Source organism: Perissodus microlepis, chromosome 14 (genome assembly GCF_051167445.1).
Source record: "Perissodus microlepis isolate ML-2025 ecotype Zambia chromosome 14, ASM5116744v1, whole genome shotgun sequence".
Taxonomy (NCBI): Eukaryota; Metazoa; Chordata; class Actinopteri; order Cichliformes; family Cichlidae; genus Perissodus; species Perissodus microlepis.
Window position 1 is genome coordinate 21,021,837 of NC_140474.1, and position 16,264 is coordinate 21,038,100.

Genomic DNA, 16,264 nt, shown 5'->3' on the forward strand with positions numbered 1-16,264 from the left:
AGCATGTGCCACCGCCGCGAGCTCCATTATCACCCTTTAGAGCCATGTTCGTCCATGTAAACCCGAGCTGAACATATCTGGCACATTGCCACGGACCTGGCTTATTGACCATGGCTGTTGTTTGATTACAATCAGATGCCGCTCGAGTGCCATTTCCTGTTAGTTAATTGAGGAGCAGACTGTTGTCTGCCAAGATTTCACAATTATGAAACCATGTTAATGACAGACTTCCATCTTGAATTCATTTAATGTAAAAGTATTGCATTCACTGTTTACTAATTACAGCCATTTTTATATTTCCCCCCTTTTCCGGTTGCTCAAAAGTAAATTGACAAACTAACATAATACAAAATGATTGTATTTAATACTTTGCATGCTGTTCATATTACACACATTCACAGTAGAATCTACAACACATTTTGAACTACAGATCAATTGAGAATGTATAAATAGCCTATTTGAAATGAATGAATAGTTGATTCGTCTTTAATTACTGTTTCAGAGAGCATGTTTTTTGCTTTTTGTTTTTGGAGAAAACATCTGCTTTCATCCAATGTAACGTCACTTAAGATCTGAAAACACACAATCACAGTGATTTAAATCTATTTTATTGAAAGTGAAAATGGCAGTGTTGGAATCAAAAATGATCAATACTGATTCTGTATTAATTAACATTTAGAGTTTAATGAAGACTATCCGGTGCATTCAAAGCACTGGTAGTATATCCTTCATCGGGGATGTGCTTCCCACACTCACTGAAATGGAAGCCCAGGTCCCTTTATAATCTTATGAGCTACTTTTGCTAGCTATTTTAGGGAACAGCCCTCACTTGGCGCCTTTTCATTTAACGCTTTTCCCGAGCACTTTATACAACATAACTCCTTCACACAAGCACTGCTTTCAGTGCGTCTATCTAACATCCCATGAAGGCTTGAGCAGTCAGGAAGCGAACCAGCGACCTACTGACTAGTTAACTGCTCTTCAGTTATGTCAGTTTGTCATTGTCCAATTACTTTTGTCCAATGTGTGCGTGAGTGTGTGTGTGTTCCTAATACGAAAGACATAATAATAAACAATAAATAAAAATAATAATAAATACAAAATAAATAATGTAATACAAAAATAAACTAAAGTACAAAGACTATGACATTGCCCAACTCTGTCTGTCTATCGATTGGCTCTGGTTTGTTTTCCAGCGCAGAGTAGCGCGTTGACGCGTACTTCACAGCGCGTGCTTCGCAGATTAGAAGCACCGCTGGCGCGTGCTGCTACTGCTGGCTCACCTTTCGCGCTCACTCTCTCTCGCGCTTTTACCTTTCTAGCGCACCTCTACCCCGGCCACTTCTTAAAGCAACAAAAAAGGGCCAAGGAGCTGCCGTGAAGGAGCGGAAATAAAAAGATGGAGGAATGCCCGGACTGCGGTTAGCTGCTGGAGGACCGACAAGAGAACCGCTGTCGCAGAGGAGGAGGAGAGAGAGGGAAGCAGACGCATCTCACATCTGCGGTGACTTTGGGGATTTCTGGGCAGCGTGAGGAGAAAAAAAAGGAAGATACGCTACATTTTTTTTCTGATGCTGTTAAAATCTCCCGCGTGCAAAAGGAATAATTACCATGTGTTTGGATTATCGGTGGACCAGCGCGTTATGCTCTGCAGTTTCGGCAATTAGGGGGACATATCCTTCAAAATAGTTGCGTCTTTTATTAAAAATAAACACTGTTGCCGGGCGTGATGAATTCTTCCGCTCCTCATTTTTAATCGGAAGCATCCGCTGGAGTGTTTGGCCACCCGGGGGAGCGGCGAGGAGGACGTTTTTTAGGGGGGTAACGGAGGACGGTTTTAAAGAGGTGATACCCTCCCCCTTCATAAATGTTTGCGTGCCGTTAGTGCTCTCGGTCTCAGTCGACCTCACCCCCTCCTCTCTCTCTCTTTCCCCGCGTCTCACACGCAGGCAGACGCGTCTCATATGCATACACAGACACGGGCAGGACTGGACATTATCTCACCCGCACACCGACACAGCATGCGCGCATAATCACACACACACACACACACACACACACACACACACACACACACACACACACACACAAGCCTTTCCTCTCAACCAGCCAGCCCTCCCTCCCCCCACTATCTGATGACTCCCCGGTGTACAGGTGGACGTGGTACGGAGCCGACTGTAGCATCATCCTCATCCTTAACACCGCCACTGTTATCATCATCACCATCCTCCTCCTCCTCCTCTTCTTCTCAGCAGCACAACCACCACCATGTCCTCGTCGTCGCGCAAGATCTCCTCCGAGTCGTTCAGCAGCTCGGTGGGCTCGGACTGTGGGCTCGAAAGCCCCGGGGGAGACGGAGGGGACGGCGGGTTGGAGCCGGCGGAGGAGATCCGAGGGTGCCCCTTCTCTTCCTTCCCCTCCTCCCACAGAGCGGTGCTCTGGAACGGCCGCAGCCCCGCCGAGAGGACCGTGTGCCCGGCGGGTGAGGAGCAAGCACCCGGCGGACCCCACAAGAGGGTCACCAGGAGGAGAAGGGTGAACCTCGACTCCCTGGGGGAGAGCCTGAGGCGGCTGACCTCACCCACGGTAGGATTTCAAACAAGTGTGAAAAAGCTTCACCGTGACCTCATCAATTGTCTTTAACATGTTTCTAAAGAAAGTTGCGTTGATTCAGGTGCATTTTGCCTCCTGCAGTCAGAATATTGGTCACATCAGGGACTTAAAGTGTGTGTGAATTTGTGTAAACGATAAAGTATTCTTCTAAATCATTAAAAACGCCTTGTTTGTCATACAATTAGGTCAATTACTGACCAAATCAGGTCTCCTGAAGATGAAACCTGTAATTTAAAAACCAGCATTTATTTCACTGCTCAGAGATGTCTCCAAAGTTCAGAGGGAACAAAAACAACCCAACAACAACATTCAAGCCTCTCCACATTAGTGTGTTACTCCCAAAAACCCAGACAATGTCTTTTCTTACATCATGATAGGATGTGTGCTGTGCTGTCTACGAAAAAAGCCTCTTTTCATCCTTCACCTCTGATAGCCTGAATCATCTGGCTGATTATATAATAAATATGTTGTTGTGAGTTAGAGAGAGACAGAGAGAGCGATGCCCATGGCTCGTCTGTGTGTATGCGAGGATGCTGGGAGTGTGGCGAATGAGCCTGCTGCTGTGTCTGCGTGTCTCAGTTGTGTGACAGGCTGTAATACAATAAAACCGCTATTAGAACTGAGTGCGATTGTGATGGATGGCGTGTTATTAGGGAATCTGCTATTGCACTGTCCCTCGCGATGGTACATCGGTTTGGGATTTGATTGCATCTGTTGTTCTGTAGTTACTCAACAATAGAAAATAAGTAAACAGATGGACAGACAGATGTGGACAAAACAAAAGTACCAGTTGGGGACAGGACATCAGCTTTTAAATAAATTATACCACAATCTCCAATACTTATGATATTAAGGTATTTGCATATTATCAGTGTCACCATAATGTTGCTTTTTGGTGCCTTAACACTGGGTTGAAGCACTCACCTATTCCAAACTTCTGTCTGGACAGAGAAGATATTTCCTAGAGATATTTGTAAACACCAGAAAAATGTGCATGCTACGAATAAACTGGGGAATAAAACAACAAATCGAGGAATAGGATGACTGTTGTGAATGTCTCTTTGTACCTGATTTGCTCAAGTATAAAAGAAGCTTATTTAGCCACAGTGCTTCAGTAAAAACATCTGTTAGTTTAGGTGCATAAAAATAATTTAAAAATACTATAGTGCGTTTATTGCAAGTAGTCTGTCGTTACATCCTGATGCCTGTTTAGGATATTGAACTGTAAATGTTGTCATGAAGGAGTTCAGTAGACACTGCCCAACTCTACTACAAAATCAGCGCAAGAGTAGTCTTCTTGCTGTGTTGTGAGTGAAATATGTATCTATCCTGAGTATTTGGTCATTGGTTTGTGACTTTGCAATTTCATGCTGAAAATCTAAAAGATTATGAACCTGAGTAGTTTGTGATAGTTTGGCCATGGTTTAACATGAGTGGGAAGTAAATCAGACACAAGCTGAAGACTTTGAGCCACAAAGTGTGCTGCTGAGACTTGAGACAGGCCGGAGACATGTCCAGGGTCTACTTTGCCTCTCACCCTATGACAGCTGGGATCGGCTCCAGCACCCCCCATGACTGTGACTTGAATAAACCAAAGAAGATGGATGGATAAATGGAGTGCCACATTGACTCCATAGACTGTGTGTAAAATATGGAATTAACTTCCAGGTCCTGATATGCTCTAATGCAAAATTGTGTTAAACTTGTGTTGGGTTTTTTTGCTAATAACCAGCAAACCGTGACTCGTCTGTTTTGCAAAAACAAACGCGTCCAAGACTAAAGACGACTCCTCGTGTCGTAATTTAGCACCTCAGTAAACACTTCCTTAACGAGTTTATAGCTTCACTTACTTAAGTCTTACTGAGTACAGCGTGATGTTCATTCTACATTACTTATGTTTACAGCACTTTTTAAAACACACAATTACAAAGTGCTGCAATGTTTGGATAAAACCCACACATTAAAGATAAGTTTTCAGTTCCCAGCATACAGTCAAACATAAGGTCATACTTCTAGTCCCACATGCATACTTCCATGCACGTATTAGAATCAAACCAAAGCCAAAAATATAAAAATTAAGGAAAAGACACTTTATAAAAATGAATTTTCAGCATTCAGCATTCAGGGCTGAGGATGGCTGATCCAAAATTTTAGGCGTTGCAACCTAAAAAGTGCGATCGCCTCTGGTTTTAAAATGGAGTGTGTAACAGTTAAGAGGTCCCGATTGAATGATCAGAGGAGCCGGGCTCAGTAGGTCTGCTATATAGCAGCAGGAGCATGGCCATGTAGGGCTTTAATAGTTATTGATAAAGTTTTAACACAGATTCTGAGTTTTAATGGAACCCAGTGAAGAGAAGCATAAAGAGAAGTGAAAAGCAGACCAGCTGAAGGCGGATCTTAGATGTAAGAATCTGGACTGGATAAGCTTTGAGATGTGAGTCAAAATCAAAATTTGATATTGCTTACAACTGACCAGTTTAGAGTAGCAGTCAGGGCTGAGCCCGAGAACCTTTTTTTTGCCCGAGATTGGACTGGAGGATATTTGAAGCCATCCGATCAGTAGCAGTGGTGAAGCATTCGTGAGGTAGAAGAGGCTGTTGAGGTTGTTGGGCTTAACAGTAAAATACAGAATAGCAATGATACGTGTATTCTGCATGTTTACCCAGGGGTAAACATACAGAATACAGCACTGGTGTGGCTGTCTTTCGATTATTGTGTCTCCCAATGATGATCATGGGAGTTGTGATGGTGATGAGGTCAACTCAAATCATCAAAATGTAAGTCCACAAATGTCAGTGGCGTTGTCCATTGTTTATATACAGCCTATGCTTGATTCCCTTTGGTACCGGCACTAGGTTCAGTGTTTTTATTTAAAAAAATACCTTAAACTTCACAGTCCTTGTTCCTTTTATCCCTGAGTAGATTTTAGGGATCAAAGACATGGATGTAATGGGGATTTTTTTTCTTGACAGTCAAAATGGCCTGAAATGGTGAAAATGAAGGCAGCAGCACTGTATAGTCTTGTCTTGTTTGTGGTCTGTTGGGGGACTAATGAAGAATAAAGCTTTGTCAGATGTTACTGCTGGGATGCTTCGTCATCCCAGCGTTAACATCTTGTTCCACTTGGACAGAGATAAGTATAATAGCTGAATAGATGACCATTAGGTATACAATACATAACAGTCTTTGCTTCTAATCTGTTCTCATATGGTTACAAGATCTGTGTGTACTCCACGGAGCAAGAGCACTCCTGTGTTTTCATCAGGCTACGGTTGGTTGTGGGAATAGGTTTCTCCAAATTGCAAACACTCAGCTCTCGTGCTCCCATTCCTGCGAGAAATAGATGTTGTGGTGAAATCGATGCAGAAGAGCAGCGATTGTCTGCTTTTCTTTTCTTTTTTTTTCAATGGCCAGGCATAACCTCGCAAAATAACAATATTCAATAGCATAGCTGAAAAAAACTGAAGTTGGTGTATATTGGAGAGGACCAGTGAGAGCCAGCTTCAACTCTCAGCTGCAGCTCTTACTGGCCCTGATCTTTAATAGATCTATGAAAAAACAGGGAAGAGGGAACACTTAAAGACTGATTAGTATAACACTCAATGATGGTAATATCCAGCATTTACTGTACATGTGGGTGACTCTGTGGAACTGTGTGTGTGTGTCTACATGCATGTATGTGGTTCTTTTTTTTTGCAATAACATGCAACAGTTTGGCATGCACACGGGTCATTATGATGTGCTTTGATCACAGAAAAAGGGAAAATGTCCAAGGTCTGATGGGTATTTGTGTGTTAGAGCAGCTCTGCCAAAAAGCCGTGGAGTAAACGTCTCCTTACCATGTTTCTTTACTATGGAAATGTAGGGAGGGAAAGAAACAGGAATGGGGAGGGATTAAAATGGAGCCGTAAGTAGCGACATACATATGCAAATTAACTCACTGACTGATCAGACAACACGTTGTTTATTATCTTTTTTGTTCTCCCTCTCACACAAACTCTGCTCAAGCACACAATGGGTGCGTGCAGAAGCAGTGTCGACTACTGATTGCACTGGACCGTGACCGACGGAACAGAGCGTGCTCTCTGTGGTTGTCTTCACACTGACCTAGAAGAAATAACACACACAGATACATCCGTGCTCACCCACAATTACATGTGGTCAAACGCTCTGCCTGTTTCTTGTGCGCTTAGTTTTGTGTACACACATGAAGGGTGGCCATTAGCTTTGTGACCTGTAATGCTGATCAGCCCTGAGTGTTGGTCACAGATATGAAAAAAGTGAAACTCTAGAGTACGTCCTAGAGTGTAAATCCTTAAAGAGTAGATCAGTGTTGCTGGAAGCTACACTGCTTACAAATATCGATTACCTGTTACATAATTAATTAATTATAGGATTACCTTCCTGCTGCTGTCTGTCATCTTCTCCACTGTGGATTTCTTCACAATGAGTTTGTCACCTTCTGGTGACTTTACCCACATTTATATTGTATAAGTAGTCATGAAGTACTGACTCTGCTAATTCAAATTGGTGGAGGAATCTTCATGTTTTAATAAATAAACTTACTGGCCACTTTATTAGACACACTGCTTTAAGCTGTTAAGCCGCCATCAGTTTTCTGATCTCCGCAATCTCCTCCCTTTTGCTCCCATCTTTGGGTGCGTGGGTGCTTAAGAGGTTAACTGCTCATTTGTGCAGATATCTAAGCCAATCGTGTGGCGGTAAATCAGTGCATTTAGGCATGTAGACACGGTCAAGACGACCTGCTGAAGTTCAATCTGACCATCAGAATAGGGATGAAAGATGAAGGCTCAGAATTTGGTGCAAACAAGATAAAAGTATGAATCCATCTTGTCTTGCATCTGGTGGTGGTGTCATTTTGGGTTTCTTGCCACAGTACCAGCTGAGCATCATGTCACAAAGCACTTAATCTCATACTGGTTTCTTGAACACCACAGTGACTTCAGTGTACTTAAATGAGCTCCACAGTCATCAGATCTCAATCCAACAGAGCACTTTTGGGGTGTGGTGGAACCTCATGGATATGCAACCTGCAATACCTGTATGATGCTGTCAGGTCAATATTAGCGCAATTTCCTATTCCACACAGTCTATCACAATCCAAACAATCAATAATCACATCAGATGCAGCTGTTATTTCATTAAAACTGTTGTTTTTTTGTACTGTTAAATTACATTTTTTAGAAGATGAACATTTCCTCCTTAGCTCTAGCAGCTAAGGCAGACAGGTTTAGCAGACGTGTTAGCTGACAGCACCACCTACAAGCAGAGCATGGGTCCTCAACCCAAATGACCATGCATAGCACAGGAGTGGGAGCTGTTCTAAAGGGGATATCACACAGACACACACAGAAAGGTACCAAGTATACAAAAAAGCACAATTCATGAACTCTGTTTGTTCAGATACATTTTTTTTACTGAAACTGGATCTGAGTAGCTGCAATTGTGACATATAACAGTATTTTAACAGCTAATGGGCCTGTGAGTAATCAAGGCTGAAGGTTGTTACTGACTTATTAAAGGCCTTACACTGGATGCTTTCCTTTGGATTGACTTTTATTCCTGCATAGCTGTCCCCAAGCGACCAGAGTTTACCTCACCTCTGCAAGCTGAGATTTTGTTTCCCTTAAATATACAAGAAAAATCTCCACGAGCCGTCTTAGAGAAGAGTGTTGTGGTTAAATGCAGGCTGGAGGAGGCCTGCAGATGAGTTGACACACACACACACACACACACACACACACACAACTCCCAAATGTCAACCATGCATTGTGCAGACCTCCGTGTTGGGAAAATTGGCTGCTTTATTCGACTCATGTCCAGAGGCTGGTTTGAAATGTGAAAGTGTAGAAGAAAACAGGACAGTTCAAAACAAACAGATGCGCAACCGTATCCGAACAAACCTCTGTGCAAAGCGTAGTTCGACCTTTGTAGTGACAATTTTCAAACCTGTTTTGTTTTTGCTTTCCATCCGTTTGTCAGACACGGTTTTCTAAAGTGATTTACAATGAGTGTGTTCAACCTTTGTAGAGGAAGCAGCTAGATGTCATCAAATATTCACTCCACTGTCGTGTCTGAGACACTGGCTGCATTACGCTTACGCTTATCGTGCTTTATAGTCACATTAACTGCTGAACTGTTCTCAGAGAGAGCCTTAAAATCCAGATAAAATGCAATGATTGGTACAGAACTGTTTCACTTTGTACCTGGTTTACTACTCATCACTCATTTATTATCTCATGCTGAGTTAATCGCGTAGGGTCTCATCGGGGTGTACGGCTTTCTATTTTTTTTAGAAGTGCTGGCTGCTTTCCATCGATGTTGAAGCACCAGTAGCCGCTGCTTCATGGCCATCATGACCACACCAGTTCACTCTAATGGAAATTTGGAGGAGGAAAATGCAATCAAAGAAGAAAAGGAGGAGCAGGTCCAATGTGCCTATATATGTGTGTCTTTGTGGGTTATAGGGAGTCAGTCACACACACAGACAGAAAAGGGAGATTCATGTGAAAGAGGAGGATTAAATCTCATAGGGAGAGAAAGAAAGCAGAGGAAAAGAGGAATGAGGCAGATACAGAGTCGTTTTCATTTTATATAGTATGCAATTTAACATGTTCATTATCACCCGTTCAGTATCGTTCTGTTGCTCCCAGCTGAGAGTTTAAATAACCCACAGCAACAAGTTGGGCATTTTGATTTGGTAACTCGACGCTTACCAAATCCTACCATCTCAGCACCTTTGTGTAACTGAATGAGATTAATGTGTGTACAGTAAACAGGCCAGGGATGCAACAATGTAGACTAATGATCATGAGTGTGTACAGTAGGTTTGCACATTTAGGGCTGATACCAGTGTGTGCCTGTGTGTTTGGCCAGGTTTACAGTAAGTATTATTATAATGTAATGTGGCCAGTGAATAGCTTCATGAAAGATGCATTTAAAGGAGTCAGGCTGTCATGAGAAAACACTCGTTCTGTTCTGTACGTACATTTAATTCAGTTCAACTTTATTTATATAGCGCCAAATAAAAAGAGCTGTTGGTCCAAGGCGCTTTATGTTGTGAGGTAAATCCCAACCATTTGAGCAAGAACTTGGTGACAGTGCGAAGGAAAAACTCCCTTTTAACAGGAAGACCCTCCAACAGAATCTGGCTGAGGGAGGGGCAGCCGTCTGCTGTGACCAGTTGGCGATGACGAGAGGAAGACATGACAAAAAACACACATACATACACAACTATGCTGTATATAGAAGCTTTGTATGAATACACAGTGAAAGTATGTTGTTTTTCTTCACTATTGGTTTTTGAAAAGTACAGCCCATTGGGTGTATTTTCATCTGGGAGTTGTGCTCATGCTGTTTGGCTGATCTGTGGCCAACTGGTGCTAAAAAGTGACAAAACGTGTTTGTGTCAGCAGGTGTTTTTTAAGCAGCTAACATGCAGGTTAGCTACAATATGACGTCTAACTGCGTTCAACTTTTAAAACGCCTGATGACGCACACACAGCCTGGCTCCCTGACTACCTCTCATCATTTCTCATGTTTTTTGTGCTGCATGTTCACAACTCACTAGCCTTTATGTTTGTCATTCCCTCTCTGTCTGCAAGACACACACACACACACACACACACACACACACACACACACACACACACACACACACACACACACACTGTCCGGAGTGGGTGGAGGCCTCAGAATGACCTCTCCAGCTGGCACACTGTGTTCTAGTATTGTCACTACAGCCTTGTATTTCAGCTGTACCACAGATAATCACATTGGACCCGCCCTCTCAAGCTTAGGCTGTCACTAACGCAAAACACGGCAGCTGTACACACATGCACACGGACAGTTAATCTCATTGTGTTATGGTCATTTTGACATTTTTATTTAACAATATTGTTTTGGGTTTTTTTTTCTGAAATTTGGATGATAACAATATAAAAGGGAATAGAAAAAATCCGTTTGGATGGAGGCTAGTTATCCCCCCCCCCAAGGCTAGTAGAAAATCAAATTCACAACAGAAAAAGCAGTTTTACTCATTTACCCCTCTGTCACATCAGATGTTTTAACTTGTCATATGAAGAGGACAGATGTTCCTAATATCACTATCAATTTAAATTATTCCAATTTCAGGATCCCGGTAGGCCATGACCATTGGACAGTGAACTGCACAACCATAAACCTGAGGCATCTTAAACAGCTTCAGCCATTGTTAATGTTATTCACACCTGTGCTGTACTGTGACATGGCAAAAGGTCTTGAGTGGAAACAAAGCCTGTTACATATTAATCTATCTTGGCTACAGTTACACATCAAGGCTGACTTGATCACAAGTAATCTGATTGGATTTTTTATATCAGACTGGATCATGTTTTGAAAATGCATTGTACAAAAGAAGAAGAAGAAGAAGAAAAAGGACTGAAATTATTGTTGAGCTGTCCAGGATGTACCCTTGCCCTGGTGTCAGCTGGAATAGATACCGACCCTGCCTAACCCCGGCTGGATAAGCCGATAAGAGGATGGATGGATAGAATCAGTGAAATGTGATTTCATTAGGTCTTTGTTTTCAGTACTTGTTGTCGAAAACTTGTTAAAAATGCTGCGGCCAGATTGTTAACACATTCTAGCAAGCAAGCTCATGACACTCCTATTTGTTTTAAAATTCCTGTGCTAATGTACAGGTCAGGCTCCAGATCATATATCTCAGTTTCTTACAAAATACGCTGCTGCTCGCTGTCTTCATTCACGGAATCTGTTATTTGTTCTTCCTCGTACACGACTAAAGACCAGGGGGACAGCGCCTTTCAGCCTGTGGCACCAAGGCTGTGAAACAGTTTACCATCACAACCCTGTTTAGCTGATTCTGTGGACTATTTTAAAAAGCAGTTAATTTTTTTTTAACAGGCTCTCTACTAAGAATTTTATTGAAATATTATTATTATTTATTTATTTTTAAACTACCTGGTTATTTTATCATCTTGCCGTCTTATTGTGCCTTTTAATAAGCAAAATTAGTGCGATCCTATCAGAGCAATGGATTTCAAAAACAAAATGCAATTGGATTTTACAATTGGTCAAACTTTCGCATCAATGTCCGTGTGTCCCTGAAAAACCACACGGCCACAGACCAAAGACATGCTGGTGATTCTAAATACAGGGAGTGCAGAATTATTAGGCAAGTTGTATTTTTGAGGAATAATTTTATTATTGAACAACAACCATGTTCTCAATGAACCCACAAAACTCATTAATATCAAAGCTGAATGTTTTTGGAAGTAGTTTTTAGTTTGTTTTTAGTTTTAGCTATTTTAGGGGGATATTTGTGTGTGCAGGTGACTATTACTGTGCATAATTATTAGGCAACTTAACAAAAAACAAATATATACCCATTTCGATTATTTATTTTCACCAGTGAAACCAATATAACATCTCCACATTCACAAATATACATTTCTGACATTCAAAAACAAAACAAAAACAAATCAGCGACCAATATAGCCACCTTTCTTTGCAAGGACACTCAAAAGCCTGCCATCCATGGATTCTGTCAGTGTTTTGATCTGTTCACCATCAACATTGCGTGCAGCAGCAACCACAGCCTCCCAGACACTGTTCAGAGAGGTGTACTGTTTTCCCTCCTTGTAAATCTCACATTTGATGATGGACCACAGGTTCTCAATGGGGTTCAGATCAGGTGAACAAGGAGGCCATGTCATTAGTTTTTCTTCTTTTATACCCTTTCTTGCCAGCCACGCTGTGGAGTACTTGGACGCGTGTGATGGAGCATTGTCCTGCATGAAAATCATGTTTTTCTTGAAGGATGCAGACTTCTTCCTGTACCACTGCTTGAAGAAGGTGTCTTCCAGAAACTGGCAGTAGGACTGGGAGTTGAGCTTGACTCCATCCTCAACCCGAAAAGGCCCCACAAGCTCATCTTTGATGATACCAGCCCAAACCAGTACTCCACCTCCACCTTGCTGGCGTCTGAGTCAGACTGGAGCTCTCTGCCCTTTACCAATCCAGCCACGGGCCCATCCATCTGGCCCATCAAGACTCACTCTCATTTCATCAGTCCATAAAACCTTAGAAAAATTAGTCTTGAGATATTTCTTGGCCCAGTCTTGACGTTTCAGCTTGTGTGTCTTGTTCAGTGGTGGTCGTCTTTCAGCCTTTCTTACCTTGGCCATGTCTCTGAGTATTGCACACCTTGTGCTTTTGGGCACTCCAGTGATGCTGCAGCTCTGAAATATGGCCAAACTGGTGGCAAGTGGCATCTTGGCAGCTGCACGCTTGACTTTTCTCAGTTCATGGGCAGTTATTTTGCGCCTTGGTTTTTCCACACGCTTCTTGCGACCCTGTTGACTATTTTGAATGAAACGCTTGATTGTTCGATGATCACGCTTCAGAAGCTTTGCAATTTTGAGACTGCTGCACCCCTCTGCAAGATATCTCACTATTTTTGACTTTTCTGAGCCTGTCAAGTCCTTCTTTTGACCCATTTTGCCAAAGGAAAGGACGTTGCCTAATAATTATGCACACCTGATATAGGGTGTTGATGTCATTAGACCACACCCCTTCTCATTACAGAGATGCACATCACCTAATATGCTTAATTGGTAGTAGGCTTTCGAGCCTATACAGCTTGGAGTAAGACAACATGCATGCAGAGGATGATGTGGACAAAATACTCATTTGCCTAATAATTCTGCATTCCCTGTAAAGTATAAACTGAGGCACATGTCATCTTCTGACAGCTGGCACAGCTGGAGAATTGGTTAAGGAAATGAAAAATGTTAAAATGTGTCCATATCTACACGCATGTTTTCAAGCTGAGGTGTAATACCAACTGAAAGATCAGCAATGAATCGTGAACAAATTTTTATTGGTTAAAATTTGGAGTTTGGTAAATTAGAGTGTGAAGTTAAAGGGCCATGCCATTTATCATAAAAAAATAATTCAGATGAGGAGAAACAAAAAAAAAAAGCTTTTCTAATATTTTTCACTTCTGCTTGCAGACGCAGACTGTTCAGGAAGCTCTACAGCGGACTCTACAGTTCTACAGACAACAGGAGATCAGGTAAGGCTGGCTTGCAGTCAGTCTCTCTTTCTCTCTTTTATTGGCCTCCGGTGCGTGGAAACTTCTTCTGTCACTTGCTGTCTTTCTGCTGTCTTGTCTCCATATCCCCGCCGCTCATTCTCTCTCTTTTTTCCTTGTTTTTCTCACTTGGCTCACTGTCACACATGTTCATACGCACACCTGTTCAGAACCTGTGAACCTTCCTCGTGTCTCTGCTATCTCCCGTTCTCCCTGCTGTCTTCTCTTCCTCTGTTTCTGCCACACTAATACAAGCGAGACAGACAAACACACGCACACATACATATATAGACACACACTCCTTCACCTCTTGTCTCGGGCTCTCTCGCCATCCTGCCCTGTCAAAACTGTAAGACACAGTAGAGAGGCTTCAGTCGGGCGTAACACAAGTAAGCATTGTTCACGAAGCATACACTGCATACTGATACAGACCCTGGACTGTGACCTGGACTTCTACTGTTATTTTCTTTAACTTTCCTGACCACTCTGCTTTTCACACTTTGGCCTCAGTTGTTGTCGCTCGGTATTTTCTTGCTTCAATTAATGTACTTCATTAAGTAATTACCAGAATTCCCACAAGTAATACTCATCTTGCCTCTAATTTTGGAGCATCACAGTGCATGTAATTGTGGCATAAAGATTAGGGAGCAAAAGCTTGCGAGCAAAAGGCCTCTGAACTGTCTGACAAGGAGACAAATAAAAACATTCCTTATTTGCATTGTTGAGGTGACCTTGAGCATTTTTCCATGCCTCTCTGTTGTCCATCTGCTTCTGCTGGCTCTGCTAAGTGATCAGCAAATATGAACGTGTGCAGGGTATGCATCAGGTCACAGAAAACGCTAAAAAACATATGTACTCAACTACCATTGAAAGTCCCGAGCCAATCAGCTAGTGTCTCTGCCAAGTGTAAAGTTTGTTGGAGAAGGATTATGCTGTGGGGTTGCTTTTCAGGAGTTGGGCTCGGGCCCTTAGTTCCAGTGAAAAGAATTCTTAATGCATCAGAATACCAAAATATTTCAGACAATTTAATGTTCCCAACTTTGTAGGAACAGTTCAGGGATGACCCCTTCCTTTTCCAACATGACTGCACACCAGTGCACAAAACAAGGTCCATTAAGACATGGATGAGTGAGTATGGCGTGGAAGAACTTGATTGGCCTGCACAGAGTCCTGATCTCAACCCGACAGAACATGTTTGGGATGAATTAGAGTGGAGACTGCGAGCCAGACTTTCTCGTCCAATATCAGTGTGTGACCTCACAAATGTGCTTCTGGAAGAATGGTCAAAAATTCCTATAAACACACTCCTAAACCTTCCAAAATAGTGCAAATGTAATTTCTCATCACAGAGACCATTCATGATGAACCACCATAACTTATGTGTTTGGTTTGTTTCCTTTACAGGTGTCAGGAAGTTGGAGGGGAGAGACGAGAGGAGAAATGTCCATTTCTAGAGAATTCTGGTTCAGAGGAGGATGTTCTACAAATCCTCCAATACATGGCCACCATACTGGGTAAGTATGTGAGATAAAGGTAGATGGGAGTGTGTTTGCCACAGATCCTGCCTTTGTGTTTTTTCCCTCCCCATTTGCATGTCCTTCAATATTAACATAGTTATTTGTGCATGTACATACACAGAACCATCCCCCAGAGGCTTGACTTGGAAAATACATTGTAGACACTTCTAAGCCTTTTAAAGGAGATGCGGTATCATGGGTAGTGTGCATGCAGTCGCAAATATACAACTATTTACAAGGATAAGCAAACACACACCACCACACACTGTATGACTCACTATGGGGGCTTCTACTGTCTCCAATGCCCAGCATCAAACACACACACACGCACACACACACACACGCACACTGTCCTGGTGAGTCACTCAGTACAGCTTCTTCTTCCCTCTGTTACATCTAAGATCTCTTCCTGCCTCCATCTACAGTCTCGTACGTCCTTTGAGTCTTTTTAAAAAAAATTTAATGTTCTGATTTTCTGCATTTTCTCGGTAAGCCGGTGTTACAGTATGGCGTTTATGTCTGTTTTGGGAAGGTGTTTGCCTACGCAAATGTGCTAGCATGCAGTCTTCCAAAAAAAAAAACCCCGCCAGTGACACTTCGCTCAACGTGGATGACGCTGTGCATAGGTCGAATGCGTATTGGCTAAAAAAAATGAGCTTTAACAGGAAAGAAAGTGACAGTGTGAAAAAGTAGCATAAAAAGCAAAGACTTTGTTCGTAGTGGACACATTTCAATGTGTTTTGCACTCAGTTTAGCTTAAAGACTGCTTATTTTAGACACTGCCCCGTGGTGACAGTATATAGCTATTATGTGTTCACTGGCTTTAGAAGCTATCTGTACACTCTGCAGGGGTCCAATTCAAAACAGTGTTTTAACCATTACCACCACTATGTTCACTATAACGTTGACTCTAGCGATAGCAGTAAAAAGTAAAACCATCCATCCTCTTATCCTTGTGAGGGTCACGCATCCTACCCTTAGAATTACCAGTTAACCTAACCTCACTAACTGCATGTCT

At 42.3% G+C, this 16,264-nt stretch overlaps 1 protein-coding gene across 3 annotated transcripts in view; it reads left to right on the forward strand.

The window, feature by feature from the left end:
- The first annotated feature begins 1,213 nt into the window (after positions 1-1,213).
- Positions 1,214-16,264, forward strand: part of gucy1a2 (guanylate cyclase 1, soluble, alpha 2) — a 50,844-nt gene continuing 35,793 nt past the window's right edge. Inside the window, exons 1-4 of one of the 3 annotated variants that reach the window (XM_084949975.1) lie at positions 1,214-2,163; positions 2,253-2,586; positions 13,650-13,711; positions 15,134-15,243. In XM_084949975.1, coding sequence (XP_084806101.1) covers positions 2,269-2,586; positions 13,650-13,711; positions 15,134-15,243 — 490 coding nt within the window. In that variant the 5' untranslated portion in view covers positions 1,214-2,163; positions 2,253-2,268. Of the gene's footprint in view, positions 2,587-13,649; positions 13,712-15,133; positions 15,244-16,264 lie in introns of all 3 variants that reach the window. The other 2 variants (XM_084949976.1, XM_084949974.1) reach the window with 2 other exon arrangements.